Consider the following 17,560-nt stretch of genomic DNA (forward strand, 5'->3'; position numbering starts at 1 on the left):
TCTATGAGAAACAGCATAACACATGGAACATTTTTATCTTGATGCAGACAAAAAAAAAGCAGACTAGTGCTACCATAACCCTCTCGCATTTAGATGGGCTGTTTCTTGTAAAGGCTGAGATGAGCTGCAAAGTTCAGACCATTCCAGTACAGATTCCCCTCAGAGCTGACCCAGAGCACTCATTTAAATGGAAATAGTGCTAGCAGCATTGTGGGTGCATTGAAAATGAATATGCAAGTCAGCAGTTACCACATGGCTACCAGTATTGCTGGTAGGACTATCATGTCTTATAAACACATCAGTAAGAACCTTGAAAGAAAGCTTGGGCAGCAGTGACACGTACTTGCAGTTGGCCAAGGCCTAAAGGTCTCACGGTTTCTCCACTCAGATGCTCAAATGCAAACCTGCAGACACTTGGGTTATTGCACACAGAAGAAACAACAGCACTGGGGAGAGGAAGAAAGGCAATGTTTACGCTCAAGAAAATAACATTCATAATCTTTGCTCTAGACAAGAAAACAGAGTCTCCTAGCAGAACCAGCCCTGCTGTGGAACAAGGCAAAGCAGCAGCCCTGGCTGGCAGCCCCATGACTGGTGGAAGAGGAGCAGCATTCACCCCGCCACCACATGTGTTCATGACACAGCCACCACCACTGGGTGTCTGGGGACCTTACCGGGGCCAACCCAGGCCAAGGGGGCACCCACCAGGACCAGTCTTTGGAAGGGGAAGAGGGCAGCCATACTACTTATATGCTGCTCGCTAAGGTCAGAAACGTTTCTCCTGTTTGACGTTAAAATAGAGGTGCCGCATGAACTATTGTAGTTTTAGTAGGAAATTATTACTGAATGTTGGTCACCCCCTCGTGATGATCTGTATCTATGCAACACTATCCAAACCAGCTATTTTTAGGAGCTTAGTAGTAGCTGGGGGCTGTAACCTACAATGGCTGTGCTGGTTTTGATCCTGAAGGGAACAGGAGGCGGACAGGATGAAAATCCGCCATGGCACTGCTGAACTACTACATAGAGGATGCAGCCCTGTGGCCAACAGAGGCATGGTGAGCTTGCTCTGTGGTGTGAGTCCTTGTCAGTCCCTTTGAAGGCTTCTGCAGTTAATAAAAGTGGTGTGAGTTTACCTGTACTTAGTTCTCCTCTATGGCTTGACAGAGCACAGACCACTTGACCTTCAGTCTGGGAATGTCCACCTACAAGGAGCTGGGCAAAGGAGCCAAGTTAGGTCAGATGTGAGGCAGACTGGAAAAATTATTCCATTTTTCACATCCAAACCAACAAAAGTATTAAGGCATCTGATTTCTCATAGGAATTAAGCACTTGAACACTGTGCTATGCTTATTTGTAGGTAGAGACCTAGCTCATTTTTTTATGTCTGTGCTTTGTAAAAGAGACGAGAGCCCTAGAGAAGTATTTCCAGGAGATACAAGCAAGAGTAAAATAAAAGGAGAATTCAGAATTCCTTCAACAATTAAATAACTGTATTTTGCTTTCAAATATAGAAAAGCCAATGAGTTATTAGGAGAAATAGCTGTCACTGGTGTGAAGCTCAAAGTCAGTTTGGTTGTTCCCACGCACACTGCAATGCTCAGGGTTGCTCATTCTCCTGAGGAGCCTCCACATGAGAGGCTGCTCATCAGATTTATTTCCTGGTCTTGGACAGACATTTTTCTGAGCTGGCTCTCACAGATAAGGTCTTGTCTCTTGGCTGTGAGAGCTGCTGATGCAATGCTCCTGCAGTTGCCTCTCCTGCCACCTTGATCTGCAGAGATACCTAACCATTGAACTGGAATAAAGTCAAACAAGATAAGACTTTTTTCAGGGTACAGAGGCTGTTGTCCCCCATCCTTCTTTGTAGGCGTTTGGTCAGAAAGTTGTCACAGAAACTACTCAGTGCCCTGATTTCAGCCCAACTGGTCCACCCTGCATACTCCAGTATCTTAAGAGAAGGATTGCAGAACAAGGAACAGGATTTCCCTCCTCTTAGCTCCTCATCTCACATTAAAAGTCAATTTGGAAAGGGGATGTGTGGGGTCAGATCTCTCCCACCTCTGCTATAAAACAGAAAGAGGCTGTACACATGAGCATACATGTGTGGGAGAGAAGTAGAGAGTATTTGTTTGCACAAGGAATATAGGGCAACAAGAAACATTATGAAGAAGCAACAAAAAACAACTCCAGACAGGTTTTGAAAACCTGGGACTTAGATTTAAATGAGTAACTACTCCAGGATTTGACTGTTTTCTGAATCAGGCCCCTGAGACCTGCAGTAACACTCAGCATTACAAAGCACTTTGTCATCTCTGAAGCAAAAAATTGCCCACTAGCTAATTAATCTTTCAAGGTTTGCTCTTCTCTAAGTATATTAGGTTCACCCACTGATCAATGTATCTTGCAAGTTCAGAGGTCTCATGATATGAGGGCAGTAGTAACAGCTAGACAACTATTGCTGCAGACCAGTGACAACTCTCTTCCCTGACTCCAATTCATAATGGAGTCCTCTGTTAGAGCACAACAGTTGTGACAGATGTAAAAAAGCCAACCCATGGTCTTCATATTGACTGAAATTATTATTTGGCTCTCTCAGTATTGAGCCTATTTACCAGTAACTCACATGCAACTGGAGATTGTTTCATAAACTCATAGAAGCATTCAGTAGTGTTTGATTTTTTCTTTATTTTTCTATTGATAGGAACTGCAGCAAGTACTTGTCTGAGAATTCAGCATTGATTTTTTTCCCCTTCTCCTTCCCTGACATTTATTGAAAGAATATATCCATCCCAAGCTTCCCACAGGGCTCAGGCTAGCTTCAAGGGGAAAGGAAAAGAAAAAAGCTCAGTGGTGTGTAGTGGGAGCCTCCCAAGTAACATCTCACACAGCACACAGTTTGCATTCATATATTACTAGAAAAGCCTTCTGCATTGCAAATTTTTCATATCTGCTATTGCCACCAGCTCAAAAGCTGCATCTAAAAAGTGTTGGTAAAAAAACAAGGAGATTTCTAAACTTAATTCTTTTACTGTTCTACTCAACAAATGCTTCTTTTTAAACAGGTAATTCTCGTGGGCATCTGTTTTTAATTTCTCTAGCCAGACAGAGCATGGAAAGATTGAGCATCTGCTCAGCATTACTGATGAATAGGAATCTCACAAAATAAAAAATAAAATTTAAAAGGGCCATTTTGTGAAACACATGTGGCCGAACAGGTGTAAAAGGGATGCCAGCATGTACACTTCTCTTAGGATTAAAAATGCCACTCAGCCATTTCTTTCATACTGTGCTCAGCCATAGTGCAAGACACGCTCTTCTGTACTCATCACGAACAGAAAATAGAAGACACCACTAAACAGGTTTGCTAATAAACCCTGCAAAGTGATCCAAATATCTCATGTACATGCAAAGAATACACTTATTTTGCATTCAGTACCATAATACTGGGACCTTGGCTTCTCTAAGCAGAAAAATCAGCTTTTCACTCCAGAAGAATATGTTCCTTCCAAAAGAGAACTTCAAAACATTTGAGCTTCTATTTTCAGGCTGCTTCTATAAAGCTTTCCAAGGAGAGAAACATGGCACAGCACTGCTCATGGCAAGGGGAGAAGGGTTTTCTCATACCAGCTAATCAACAAATGTTTTGGGAAGGGATTTTTAGTTTCTTTAGAGGTGCTAAGGAAAGGTGTTCTCTGCACGTTTAAGCTAGAGAAATGACTCAACTACAAAAAGGCTTCAAACACTCCAATAGCCACTGTAGGAAGAGAGGCCATGGGATGCACTGATGCAGGCACCCACCGAGACCTACCCTAAGAAACCTTCACTGACAAATCCAGGTGAGGAAGACAACAGTTGTTCCTCTTGCCCAGAGAAACTTCCTGGTGACGGAGACCAGTATTTTTGCAGATTTTCCCCACCCAGTAAAGCACAATGCTCCGCATGCACAGCCAGGCAGGGGCTCTACCAGCACCAGGAGCACCACAACTTCTTCCACACTGGTGAAGATGCACTAAGATGCGATGTGATGTTCTACAGGCCCCTGACTTGTCCTTGGCAGGCTGTGGGTGCAGCAGATCACCCACCTCTCTGCACCTCAGCACACTCAGACTTCTTTCTGTGCCCATATACCAGGTGCTTTTGCTGCCACCAAAGGTCTTTTGATGACCTTTGAAGACCTGGCCCTACTGCATCTCTAAACCACATATCTTCTAAGCAGCAATGTCCTGACAGGAAAAAAAACCTAAGTGCTCACTGAAAGGCTTTCAAAAGTGATCCCCCGATTTTGATTCATTCCACATGCAACTTTATCAGCTCTTCAGCCTGACAACTGTGGGGATTTTTCACTCTCCGTCACACTTTCCTTGCCACTCGCCTAAGCCCCAAGGCAGCAGCTTGTCCTTTGGCAGGAGGCAGCCCATTTTCATCTGCAGCCAAGGTTTTATCACTCAGAAATGCTCTGACATAGTTTTTCCCCAAGTGTCACGGTCCACTCCTCGGTGGACACATGATGGTTCGTTTCAGCTGTGACCCCGAAGCGCAAAAATGAAATGGCAACAAGCCCAGGGAGTTTAGTTATCAACACACAATGACTTTATTGGTCTTGCCCGCAAAGTGGCATGCGATAGAAAGGAAGAAAAATAGGAAGATGAGGTAAAAAGGGGGGGCAAAGATGATAATAGCTACCACCATGGGTCCAAAGGCATCCCTATGGTCCCAAATCCAGAAGGTGTTCTGCTGCTTCTTTGATCATCATGATCTCTCGGTGGGGAAGATCTTCCAAGTTCGGTTACTAAGGAACCATCTTTTATTCTAGGTAGCACACCTTGCTCCTCCTTGGACCTACCTCCACTCCACCTCTGTCCCATGGAAATGTGCCAACCTCCACCTGTCTGGAGTGAGGCTTCCATGCATGCCCAGAGAGGAATGTCTGAGGCGTGGTCAGTTTTGGAGGCAGGTAGTTTCTTACCAGAAGGTGTGTTTTTTGTATTATAATAACATTATAATGAGGAAAGTTCAGCTGAGGCTTCAATGGTGTTGGCACAGCAAGCATGATCCATCTTCCTCGATAGCAGTTCTTCACTTTGCTGCTCCAGTAAAATAGACCCATACCAGGTATTGGCACTGTTCGTACCTCAGTCTGTTCTCCATGGCTTCTGCATCTGATAATAGCCAGTTCAGCAAGCCATTGCAAACTCATGCTGAGATGTTGGTCCAGATTTTGGGGTCTAGTCACTGATGACAATGTTGAGACACTACCGATCTTCTGATCGACTCTTACACTAGGGAAAAAGGCAACTCCAGAAACTGAGGATTTCTAGGTCCTGGCCCATTTCTCACATAACGTAGTCATCATTGCTGAATCCAAATTCAGCATCATGTTTTAAATGGACTATGTCAGTGCAATGCTATTCTGTGGCAAGCTAAGATGGGGAGGCTTGGCTTTGTTGCAATCATTCACTTACAATCATAGGACCCAAATCCCTGTGTCCCCTTTCAATTCAGCCAGCGATAGACAGGCAAAACCAGTGGTGAACATGGCCTCTCAATCCTAAATTGGTGTCACATGGTGTTACCCAGGAATACCCACCTCTTCCATGCACTCAGCAAACAGACACCACTAAGCTCTCATGTGTTGGGAGACAGTCTGCGTATGTACATATCCACACAGGCACTGGGATAAAGATGAGCAGATTTTAAAATGTTCCAGGATTGGTATTATTTTCTGCACCACTCCTTTATGATTCACAACAAAACTGGAAGGCAGTGAGGCAAGGGGATGCATTTGAGGCTGGTGTGCTGAGCATCCTCCCATGGTGGCGTGCGGGTGGAAGGAGGAGAGCCCACAGAAGCCCAGGATGGATGGACAGATGCCATTTCCCAGCACGCAAAAGCTTTGTGTGTATCAGCATCAAACCCTCATGGCCAGATGGATAAAAGCCACCACAAGCAGCAGAGCAGCCAAGGGGAGAGAGGTGTGACCCCCACCTCCTGAGGCTCAAACACAGGCAGGAGAGCACCAGCTGGACACAAGAGCCCTGGGGGCCGAGCCCAGTCAGGCTCTCCTGAGGTTCATGCCCAAGACAGCCGGAGCAGGATTTAGCATCATTTAACCCATCTCACAGAGCTGGAAAACCAGGAGTGTTTGCCCCCAGGTGTAACAAGCAGATGAGTTAGAACTTCAGCAGCCCTGCATGCCCCTTGGGGCCAGCACAGGGATATGCACTGCACCCACTGCTGCTGCATCCAAGCAATGAAAAATTTTGTAACAGCTGGAGGATATTCAAGCAAGAATGGAGGCAAGGAGAGCTTCTCTGGTGGCAACTAAGTGATGTTTGCAGAAGCTGCCAATGCCATCTCTCTCCAGGCAATGTGGGAGGGAGAAAAAAATAACTTAATCTCAGTTGAAGATAAAATAAAAACAACCATAACAGCATAGCATCATTACCCGGACTGCTTGAGAACAGGCAAACCATCACAGTGATCAAGTGTGCAGACCAGGTTAATGTAGGTGGAACATTATTGGAAATGCATTAGCAACCCCATACTGCGGAACAGCAGCTGTAACAACATCCCAAGCAGCTGTGTCCTTCCCCGTTCTCCATTCTCCCTCCCTCAAAGCAAAGCTGTTTAGGGGAACCAAGTATTCTGCAAAAGGCTGCGGATCCAAACTTCCCTCTAATTAGGAAAGATTTCACATATATGGGACTTTTTTTTTTTTTTTTTTTTTTGCATAGCAGCAGTAAATAACCGAGTGCCTAAGCAGATGTTTGGGATCTTCAAAATATGAAGGTTATGATAAGATTTATTTATTTAGTCATCACAGTAGCACTGCTCAGCTTGCAGGTCCCCCAGCTCCACCAGCAGTGGCTTTAGATACCTTCTGCTGGCTCTGAAGAGCTAATCTAGCCCTGGAAGAGAACAAGTCACCACCTGGGTATGCAACACTACCACAATGCTAGCAAAGCTGAAGCCAAGTAGTGTATTTGAACTAGCTATCCAGCAAACAGACAAAACCATTACTTCACTGGGGATACCATACATTGTTCATACCATTCCTCCCAACCAAAGTCCAGGTGAAAAAAACAAATATCCACCTGAAAATATAGGGGGTTGCAGCCCCCCACCTCCTGGGTCTTTTGGGGATAGCTGGGATAGTGTCTTTTGGGCTGGACTTTGGCTGGACAGCATGCAAAGCTCATTGTCACTGCAACAAGAGCTCAAGGGCACAGCCTGATCCCCTTCTTCCACCCTGCCCTACAGTTACCATCCTCTCCAGCACAGCCTGCCCAGAGACAAGCAGCCCTGCTCCCTCCCACTTGCCACCAAATCATGCACCTCCTGGTCAGTATCACATCTCAGCCCAGTGCTGATTCAACCCCTCTCAGTCACAGTTCATTTACTAATTGCATTTCAGATTGTTATCCTCCCTGGGTGAAGTGGTGATTCACTAGCAGGCACAAACACAGGGCTCAGTGCCCTTTTCCTGGCAGGTCCTAGTCTTCAGTTCAGGCAGGTCTTACATTGCCCCAGAGGAGGCACTCATTGTCCTCCTCCAGCTTTTGTATTGCAACTGTCTTATTAGCAGGAGAGCCCCAAGAGTCACCAATCACATAGTCACAGAAGACAGCAGAGTCTTACAGCAGCCCTCGTGTCCCAGGACACACATGGGGTCACACGTGCACACTGAGCATGTCCCAGGGTGCAGCCAGCCAGGACTCGTGCTGCCCTAACACAAGTGGCCACCAAACAGACACTAGAAGGGAAGGTCAATTCACTGTTCTTGCAATGGCAGAGTAAGAGACTCCCAAGACTTAAAAATTAACATTCAATAAATGCAAAGGCTTGACACTTACCTGAAGAGAGCAACCTCCTTCTCCAGGAGCCCAGGAGACTGGAACCAGCACAGACCAACCTGCCACCAGAAAAGGATGGCTCCAAAGAGTGCTTGTCCCATCTGGGCAGAGCACGGTGTTGATAATTTGCAGCACTGATAACTTGGTAGGATTTTATATCACAAGTCTCAGGTTTGACATTTTAATGAAGTTCCTGCTTCTACATTCAAGGTATGATTCAAGAAATCCCAGTCTTCATTTCAAAACAAAATCAAAACCACATAGCTTTCACAGAAGGAAAATAAAATGTAAAACAAGGTGCAAGAGCAGCCTAAAAGTCAAGGAGCAATCAAAGCTATGCTTAGGCAAACAAAATTAAGCCTTAAAATTAATTCCAAAACTTTTCAAATTATTGAACCCTTGAAAGCAGAATAAAAAATTGCTAGACTTCTCAGCCCTCCTGAGGAAGAACTGCAAGATGCTTACAACATTCAGACATGTGGGTTTGCCTCACAAAGCCAAGAAGCAAAGCCAACAGCAGGCTCATTCCTACCCCACACCGGTTCTTATGAGCAAAGGGGTGGAGATGCTCTGGGCCCTGGCACCTAGGGCTCATAAAATCTTACCCACCTGGGAGCAGGCATGTAGCTTAAAAAGCCTCCAGAAGATATGCTGTGGAGAGGAAACTGGTGGTGGCTTTTCTAGGTTTTGGGGTTATTTTTATCTTGCTGCTCAAGTTAGAGCCTCTAATAGCAAATAACAAGTGAAGGGAAATGACACACACTCTGATTCCCTTGTTAAATGTGCTGCTTAAATAGTTTAGCAAAGTCAACAGCTGTAGTGAATTGTACACCTGTGAGCTTGGGAAGTACTAGGGAGAACACAAGTCACTCTAGAAATGCTGGAAACAATAAGCCAAGCAGGGTGGACAAGCTAGACATTTTCCAAGGTGTGTTCAACTAGGAACACTGTGTTTCTCTGCACTGGAAGCCAGAAGCATCCCACATTCTCTTCCTTAGAGAAATTTAAAAGCAAAATCCAGGTTTGCAAAATCCATGGAGACAATTTTAACACTCAGACATGTATAGAAGAACAGTAGGGCTTAGGGGTTTTTTTTACAAAAAGGGTATTATGATCTCTGTGAGCGGGCACCATCCTGCTAGAGGGAAGTAAAAAAGCCAGACAAGAGGCAGGGCAAGCACTGGCTGGACCAGCTCTGCTCCAACTGTAAGAGACAGAGGCTGTCGCTGAAGACATTTATCCACTAGTACTTGTATCCAGAGGATTTGCAACTGTATTAAGTCTCTTCTACAGCACTGAAGAGCAGCTGGGATATTTAGGAGAGGCAGGTAAAACAGGCCAAAAGCCCCAGGTTTCTCACAAAGCAGCTTTTGACCACCCTAGCCCCGGCAGGTGCCTGACCTGCCCAGCTCTTCCGCTGAAACACGAACAAAGCAGGAATAATACCCCCATCTACCGGAAATTCTTGGAAATTCTCTCCACCTCCTCGTTTCGCAGCTGCAACCCATCACCACCACGCACCTGCAGCCTGCCAGGCAGTTTCTCGGGTGCTTGCCTGCCCCCAGAAAGCTACTTTTGTTAACACACTTGTGTCAGAGAGAGGCAAAAGGCTGGTATGGTCCTCCTGACCGAGTTGTGACCCAAAAGGCAAATATCCAGACTGTCTGGGACTGGGACCAGCTTCTAGGGCAATACAAGCTTCACAGCAGCTTTCTAAGCATTACAGCTGCATGACAGTGCTCCTAGCCATGGCACAGGAATGAGCAGTGCCGGTGTGCATGGAATTGGCAAAAGTCTGTACAAGTCTTTGAGATGACCATTCTTGCAGGAGACCAGCTCCAAATTCTGCAACATGCCACACTTCTTCCCATCCTGAGCTCCCTGCTTTGCATAACCCTAGGTAGAAACCGAACCCACATGTAGGGTTAATTTTTTGAGCCCTCAGCATCCAACTCAGGCTCATACAATAGGCTCAGTTGCCTCTCCTTGTGAGCTGCCAGCTGTTAAAAACCCAAGCCCTTGTAGTAAGGGTGGTGGGTACGTGGTGCTGTGGAAAGGTTCTTTGTGCAAGATGCACAGGGGTGCTGTGGTACCCCTTGTTCTGCCTGAGAGTCACTGGCACGACTCTGTAGCCAAAATGAAGAGAATAAGCTGTGTGACTCAACCCAAGAGACCCTTCTGGGTGCAGTGCAATGGCATTCAGAATGAGCAGAAAGATTTTGTACCAGAGCAGGTTTCTCAGCTCTTCAAAGCAGGACTAAAGAGCCATCATTTCGAAGGACACATCCAACATCCTTTGGGGGTTTTATTTTATTCATGCTTGAGCAGTCCTAGTAAAAACAATAATCTTGTATCCAGTGGAATAAACACTGACGGAAATACTTAGAATTCTGTCACATGAGAAGAAACACATTTGCTAAACTCAAAGTTTATGAACTGAGGTTTTAAGCAAAAGCCTAGAAAATATCTGTTCTTTCAACTGAAGAGGTAACAAAAACAAAACAAAAAAAACAACAAACAAAGAAACAAAAAAATTTCTTAATTATGTAGCTTTAAGCATCAGTGAGTACTGAATGTATACAGGAATAGGTATAAATAAAAATTACACACTTTCAAATCTCGACAGTAGAAAAATGGCCATGAATATTCCTAAAAATAGAAGTACTAAAAGAGCTCGTAAAAAAACAGCCTCAGAAATCAGTGTCCCAGGAAGCAAGAAATGCAGAAAATCACAATTGGGGATGAGATTTTGCATAGCAAGACCATACCCGAGGTGTTTATCACAGCCTGCCTCTTTGTTAATAAAGGATGCTCTTCATGCCCATTGCTATATCCAGCTGTATTCTACCTTTCTCTGTCATACACACTTGAGGCAGGTGAGGTTTTCACAAACTCTAGGCTGCAAGGGCTGGGAGCTGGTAGTTCCAAGCATAGGCTAGAGGAAAGAAATTTTGCCTGAGTGCTGACCAATGTCTCTTTGCAAGCTGTAGAACAGTGGAGAGATGACCCAGTGGCTCCTTGACCCACGGTAAGGATGCCAACCTGAAATGCTGTTCTTCCTCTGCTAGGATGCACATATTCAAGACAACAGGGTTCATCTGTCCTGAGAAGGTTCGAGATACACAGCTTTGAAGAGCACTGAGTTTGTGACAATTGTGGATTTAGCATGTGCAATACTCCATGTAAAGCCTCTCTGTACCAGCATGCAATTACCTGAGAAAGAATGAAAAATAATTTAACACTACAAGATCCACTCCAACTGCACACTGGCAGTCCTGGGTGGGGAGGAAACCTCCTAAGAGGAGCAGTGAGGTGAGTTCATCAACCACACACATAACCCACTCTTCTTTACACACTGACACACAAGCTGATTTTAGTAAACAGGTTTCCAGTGACTATGCCATACTCCTAAAAGACAGCATCCTACAACCAGTTAACTGTTTCACAAACCAAAACAGCCTACAGATAGAAAGAATGGAACATTTTTGCAGCCTGGATTTAAGCAAACAGAGCTGAGTTCCTTCAACTGTGCATAAAACCCCTGCTTCCTGTAAAAGAAAAGTCTTGATGAGAAGCAAGACAGAAGTGGCTTTGTTGGGTCTGATCTTGGCCATAAATCCTGCACCATGTTCGGGTCCTCCAGATGGAGCCCAGTTAAGTCCCTCGGTTTCTTGGACCGTAAAATCACCCCAGGTGTCCTTGGAATGTGCAGATATCTCACTTCTCTTAAACAAACTATTATATTCCTAACACCAGAGTATAGATAAAAAAAATACCCCAACAATACGCTGCTAACACTAGGATGCGAAAACAACACTACATTTCATTTCTAACAGTATCTGCAACCCATTCTCATGAAGAAGGTTAACAGACAGATAGAAAACAGGGACAATGGTGAAACAGCAATAGCAGAGCCTCAAAGCATGAGTACTACTCTTACAGGGTTAGCCTGTGCTGTGAGTTTGGAAACTTTTGATAAAGGTGAAAAGAAAGACCAGGACACCACATCATTTTGGGCAACCTGAGAGCTGGGGAGCGAATAAGCAGCTGCTGTCCAGGCTGCATCTGGTCCAGCTGTGGCACCCACCTGGAGTCCCACAGCCATCAGGCTCTCATCCCACCCAGACACACAGGGGACAGACCTCAGGCAGCAGGAAAGAGCCTCCCACTGCTGGGTGCTGGGAAAGACTTGAGGACACGCCAGAAACGCACACCCAAAAACCAGAACACACAAAGTGAATGGCAGGGGCCCGTTCAAGGCCAAATGGTGAAGTGCCACATGCTTCTCAGCTGCTAAGGATTGCTGTCCTTAGCTGCCTCGCATCTCATACATAAAAGCAAAGAGGAAAAAGGTCCGGTTCCTTCAGACACATGTTGTGCAGGAACACACACAGTTTTGGGGTTTGTTTGTTTTTTTTTACTGTTGCTACGAATCCCGCAGGAAAAACAAGCAGCACAACTGCTAAAGGAAAACAATTTAATATCCACTTGAGAGGTTGATTGCCACGGCTGAAGCCAGGAGAAGCACAGGGACCACAGCAGCATGGGAAAAGGGATGCAAGGCGACCTCCACCACAACCCCCCTTTCCCTTAGCGAAGGCTCTGCCGCCTTTCACTGCTCTTAATCACAGAGGTAACACCAGCCCCGGAATAGTCAGAGCAGACGGACCCACTTGCTGTTCTGCTCTTTAGCGATCACCGCGGTGCTTCCGAGGAAGACATCAGCAACACCCGCCACCGCCCCCCTCCCCACGCCGCGCGCCCCGGTGACGTCACGGGCGGGAGAGATGACGTCACCGATTTGTCGCGAGACGAAATTCACCCGCTCACACCACCCCCCCCCGCCCCGCAGCGCCGAGTGGCGGGAACGCCTGCCCCGCCGCGTGACGTCAGCCACCGCTCCCTGGCCAATAGGAAGCCGCTACGTCATCAAGAGGCGTGGTCGAGCGGAGGCGGGAAATGGGAACCGCGTCCCAGGCGGCAGCGCTGGGATGGCTGGGATGGCGGGGCAGGGAGCGGGGCGGGCGGGCAGCCCGGAGCCCACGGCCCGGCTGCCAGGCAGGGTGACACAGCCGCTTGCAGACCCTCCCTCCCAGCCCCGTGCCGGTGCTACCCGCGTGTTGCACCTGCCACCAGGTTTAGAAAAGCCACAGGAAGCGCGGGGTGTACTAAACCAGTCTTTATTTCTCTGGCAGCGGAGGGGGACTGAAGTTAAGACCACTCGGTGGTAGTGCCAACCCACTCCGTAGCCTGGGCTGTGGGAGCTGCTGACCAGTCCTCAGTGGCAGGCTGGGCGCTCCAGTCCTCTGCAACGACACAGACACCAACGCTCAATGTCACCCCCCACAACACACCCCCCTCCTCTTCCCACAGCAACCCGCCCGAAACCGACCTGTGGGGAACTGCTGGATGGGCACGGATGGGACCTGCACTCCCTCAGACCAATCTGCAACCTCAGGCTGAGGAGGAGGGTTGAATTCAGGAGCTGGGGCCGTCCATTCGGTCTGGAACTCCTCCTTGGTAACTGCTTTCTCAGCAGCAGCCTGCTCCTCCTTTTCAATCTGCAATGGAAGAGCACAGCCTGAGTCTTCCAGAAACACCTCACCGCTCTCATGATCACAAACCCAACAACGTGCACCAACTAACAACAGACAAGACTAATTAACCACCACCGTAAGTGTGAAGTGCAATTAATACATTGGCAAGACCTGTCCTCCACAGCAGGCTGAGGCCCATGGGGCAGGAGCACAAGCAGGACACCTCACACAGCCACACTTCCTTTTACAGGTCTCCTACCTCCTCGGGATCCCTGTAGAAGTACAAGTCAGGCATGACTTCCCATGGGTGCTCACGGGAGATGGTGCCACGCATGCGCAGGACCTCCCGAGCCAGCATCCACCACATCAGACCCACTGAATGGGCTCCCTGGAACAGAAGACACTATGTAGGATTTCCTGTAAAGCTGAACTTTTTAAAACACTTTTTCTTTAAAAGAGCAAGACTTCTTTGCACTCAGCCCAAGGTTCTTGCTTGGCAAGATAAAGTTATTATTTGCTAATGCCCAAAGCAATTTACTTGGACTGGAAGAGCAACTCTGACATTCCAGTGGCTTTTTCCGGTCTTTGCAGAAATCCCAGCACACTTCCATCACCAACAACTGCACCTGCTGTACATACTGTAGCTGGAAGCAATTCTCCTGCTACGGAGTTTCACACTGCTCACCACTCCACATGAATCTTGCCCAAAGACAGAGATTATGCTCATCATATATGCTAGAATGAAAACTTGGACCAAATGAGCAAATCTTTACATACATGCTTGGATTTTACATTCATTAGTTTTGGTGAATGACATCTAGAGAGAGATCAAAGACCTTTTCTCATCTCCCTAGACTTTACCTTTCAGGTAGTTTCTGGCAAGGGAACATTTCAGACCAGTCTCTTCATCAGTTCAGTTTATCTTCCTTTCACACACATAAGCTGTGGCAAGAACGACTATCAAACTCCACTCATTGGGCCACAAAGACCCTCATGGTGTCAGCGAAAAGTCCTGCCAGGCTACTATAGCACACGTCCTACACTTGAGAGTTCCTTGGCCAGAAACTGGCCTCAGCTCCAAGCTCCAACTGTGTGCAGCTCATCTCCTCCGCCCCACCCACTCCTGTTAGCTCACAAGAGGCCTTAGCCCATCAGCTTGGGAGACGTGAGATCCAAGCCAACCCAGGGCACACTCTGGAAGATGCAGCCTTGAACGCTGCCAGTGAAGCGGTTACCTTGTTGTTGCAGGGAATGGCAATGTCCACGTAGCGCAGCGGGGAGTCGGTGTTGCACAGCGCAATGGTGGGGATGTTGACGTAAGACGCCTCTGTCAGTGGCTGATGATCAGCCCGGGGGTCCGTAACAACCAGGAGCCGTGGCTCACGGAAAGCTGCTTGGATCTGATTTGTGAAGGTCCCAGGGGTGAAACGGCCAGCAATAGGAGTAGCCCCAGTAGCAGCAGCAAACTTCAGGACGGCGCGCTGCAAAACAGACCATGGCAAAGGTGAAGCAGGAAAACTGCCTTTCAACCGAGTCACCCGAGTATTCTGACAGTGAACATGCACAGAATCTAATCACACCATTTGTTTCAATTCCTGTGAAAAGAGGGCTCACCAATGGCTCTGCATTCAGAAGAAGACAAAATTAAAATGCTTTTAAAAACAGCTACAGCAACACCAGGATGTGAAAACATCCTACCTACCTGCAAAGCAAGAAGTTAGGGAAGTTAGGTACAGAAACCTTTTTTTATTCCTGAACTTATTTGCAAGTTCTACTCTAAAGTCTCATAATCAAGTCATGAAAGGAGGGACAAAACAGCTTATGAAAAAAGCAAAGCCACATTTTTCCATTATTTCTACATCCTTTCATTGTCCAGTAACTTCACGGACTACAGGAAAAGCTCAGTAGTAAAACACACAGACCGTAGCCGTGTCCATTAAAATTGCAGTTGGCAGTTCTTACTCACTTGCAACAGGTTTCAATTCCTCAGGCATCAGCTGGTCGGGCATGTGGCAGGGCCTACTACCCAACTCCATTCACAGAGGGAGCTCCTCTCCTGGCGTTAGCGAAAACCCTGCCGGCAGTTTGCTGTAGCACACTTCCGACACTTGGGAGCTCATCGGCCAGAAACTGACCTCAGCACCAAGCTTTAACAGTGTGCAGGTCAAGTCCACAGGAGCCCCAGCTCCTCCTTTGTAAACCCACTCAGTCATTTATGAGTTTTCTGTATGTTTGTTGCACCACCTGCATTACTCCAAAGACACTGAGCTCACAGATAAACTTCAGTGGCTAATAAGATTTCATTTAAAGTGCATGTGTCCTTCTAGGACAGACATTTTTTTTGCTTAAAATCTAGAGATGAAATTAAAAATATACTAGTTACAATGCCTTACCCAATAGCAGAGCAAACAAGTTCTTTGAAAACTTTTCTATCAGGCACCTCCTCTCCCCAGAAAGCAGTGCCAATAACCCACAGAATTACTGGGAGGGTACACAACCAGCGTACTGAACACTAATATGCCAGCAATCCAACACAAAGTACCCAAAGCAGGACATGACCAAAATAAAGTTACCAAACACCCTGAAACTACAGAACTGTAGGGTGGGTTTCAACTGATCTCTTCTAAGCTGCAAGAGCAACACAAGAAACATCCTTCCAAATAGATGCTCCTAGAGCTAAAACTCTGGTTACTCCCTTTTATCAAGCTGCCACTAGAAGGCCACAACACGTGGCAAGACAGTCCTGCTCCCAAGACTGCAGGCCTCATGAGCAACAAATGTCCATACCTGTCCAGTATTTCTAGAAGAAATGACGCTCACATCAGCTGGGTTCTCAATGGCAACAATGGCACGGGCTGCCAGGAGCAGCTTTTCCCAGGTCCTCTTCAGATTAATGATGTAAATGCCTATTAGTGACAAAGAGTTTAGAGCAATAAGCAAATACACTGTAGTGAAGTAAACTTGTCACACAGCTGTGGTTATTCTAAAACTCTAGCTATTTCAAGGAAAATTCTCCCACACAGTTTAAACGTAACACACCTATCAGCATGAACTTGGAACGAGCTTTCATTTTATTAAAAGGATGCAGCTCAGATTGAACAAGCAACAATCACTACTGAGACACTAAAACCGTTTTGGAACTATAGTCATGAAGTAGCAAAGGGTCCACATCCAGCTGTGACTTATTTACCAAGTTCAGAAATCCATTTTTCACACGTAGATGTGATGCTTAGGGATATGGCTTAGCAGTGGACTTGGCAGTGTTAACAGTTTGACTCGGTGATCTTATGTGTCTTTTCCAACTAAAACTATTCAATAAGGGTATCGTACTTTTCTCAGTAACGCGACTTAATTACTAAAGACGTCGGCACCTTTCAAGCCATGAAGAAGCTGCCAGGGAGCACTAGCACCTTCCTGCTTTCTTCAGCTGTGCCCACAAAATCCCTGCAGCCCACCCTGGGCCATCCACCCTACAGCTTTACCATCGCTTTTCCTTTTGTAGATATACTGCTCCATCTGGAAGTCAAGGTTGGTGCCTCCCAGGTGGGTCCCGGCAGCGAGGAATTTGAGGACATCCTCCTCCTTCATCTGCAGGACATCGAGACCTCCGGACATTGCGGGGTTTCCCTTTGGAAGCAACGACAGGGAACCTGCGGGCAGAAGCAGCCGGCTCAGTCCCGGGGGGGGCTCCCACCTCTCCCCGCCCCACCACGGCAGCCCCGGCCGCCATCTTGGCTGCGCCGGCCGCCTTCCACCACCCTTTCCTTCCACCACCCCTTCCTTCCACGCATCCAGCGGGCCTCGGCTTTGCCTTGCGGCTCCACCAGCCCCAGCCGCCAGCAACACGGCGGGGCCCGCGGCCGGGGCGCAGTCGGCACGGCCGCCCGCAGCCCTCCCGCGGCGGCGGCCCGCACTCACGCTGACAACGCCGTGTGGAGGCCGGGCGGGCGCGGGGCGGAAAGGAAGGCCCGCTCCCCCTGACGCCTATATATAGCCTCGGCAGCCAATGGGGAGGCTCGGAAGGGGCGGGGCTCCGCCCGTTGCTAAGGAAGGGGGGCCCTAGCGACCGGGGCGCCGAGTGCGCGGCCCTGCTGCGCTGCGGGCGTGCGGGGGGATCCCCTCTGCGGGGCGCGTTCCCCTCTGCGGGGGGTTCTTCCGCTCGCTCGC

At 47.5% G+C, this 17,560-nt stretch overlaps 2 protein-coding genes and 2 non-coding genes across 4 annotated transcripts in view; 1 reads left to right on the forward strand and 3 right to left on the reverse strand.

Annotated features, from left to right (window-relative positions):
• Window positions 1–764, forward strand: part of TMC2 (transmembrane channel like 2) — a 31,156-nt gene extending 30,392 nt beyond the window's left edge. The window contains exon 20 of the mRNA XM_051611165.1: window positions 511–764. Within this exon, the coding sequence (XP_051467125.1) occupies window positions 511–764 (254 nt within the window). The remainder of the gene's footprint in view (window positions 1–510) is intronic.
• A 12,256-nt stretch (window positions 765–13,020) lies between these two features.
• RPSA (ribosomal protein SA) lies at window positions 13,021–17,385 on the reverse strand. Its single transcript, XM_051609229.1, has 7 exons — window positions 17,312–17,385; window positions 16,876–17,043; window positions 16,181–16,299; window positions 14,629–14,874; window positions 13,653–13,781; window positions 13,249–13,417; window positions 13,021–13,162 (listed from the first exon to the last, which is right to left on the reverse strand). The coding sequence occupies exons 2-7, from the start codon at window positions 17,006–17,008 to the stop codon at window positions 13,068–13,070; spliced, it is 891 nt and encodes a 296-aa protein (XP_051465189.1). The 5' UTR covers window positions 17,009–17,043; window positions 17,312–17,385; the 3' UTR covers window positions 13,021–13,067.
• LOC127381942 (small nucleolar RNA SNORA62/SNORA6 family) lies at window positions 14,334–14,492 on the reverse strand. Its single transcript, XR_007888835.1, has one exon. It is a non-coding gene; the product is annotated as a small nucleolar RNA SNORA62/SNORA6 family (small nucleolar RNA).
• LOC127381943 (small nucleolar RNA SNORA62/SNORA6 family) lies at window positions 15,399–15,557 on the reverse strand. Its single transcript, XR_007888836.1, has one exon. It is a non-coding gene; the product is annotated as a small nucleolar RNA SNORA62/SNORA6 family (small nucleolar RNA).
• Window positions 17,386–17,560: the final 175 nt, after the last annotated feature.

This window comes from Apus apus, chromosome 2 (genome assembly GCF_020740795.1).
Source record: "Apus apus isolate bApuApu2 chromosome 2, bApuApu2.pri.cur, whole genome shotgun sequence".
Lineage (NCBI taxonomy): Eukaryota > Metazoa > Chordata > Aves > Apodiformes > Apodidae > Apus > Apus apus.

Bases quoted from the DNA above. Each gene is read 5' to 3' on its own strand.
- RPSA (XM_051609229.1), bottom strand. From the start codon at position 17,008: ATGTCCGGAGGTCTCGATGTCCTGCAGATGAAGGAGGAGGATGTCCTC. The intron at 14,875-16,180 runs GTATGGACATTT...TCTGTTTTGCAG, and splicing joins CTTCTAGAAATACTGGACAG to CGCGCCGTCCTGAAGTTTGC. The intron at 13,163-13,248 runs GTCGGTTTCGGG...GTGTCGTTGCAG, and splicing joins CATCCAGCAGTTCCCCACAG to AGGACTGGAGCGCCCAGCCT.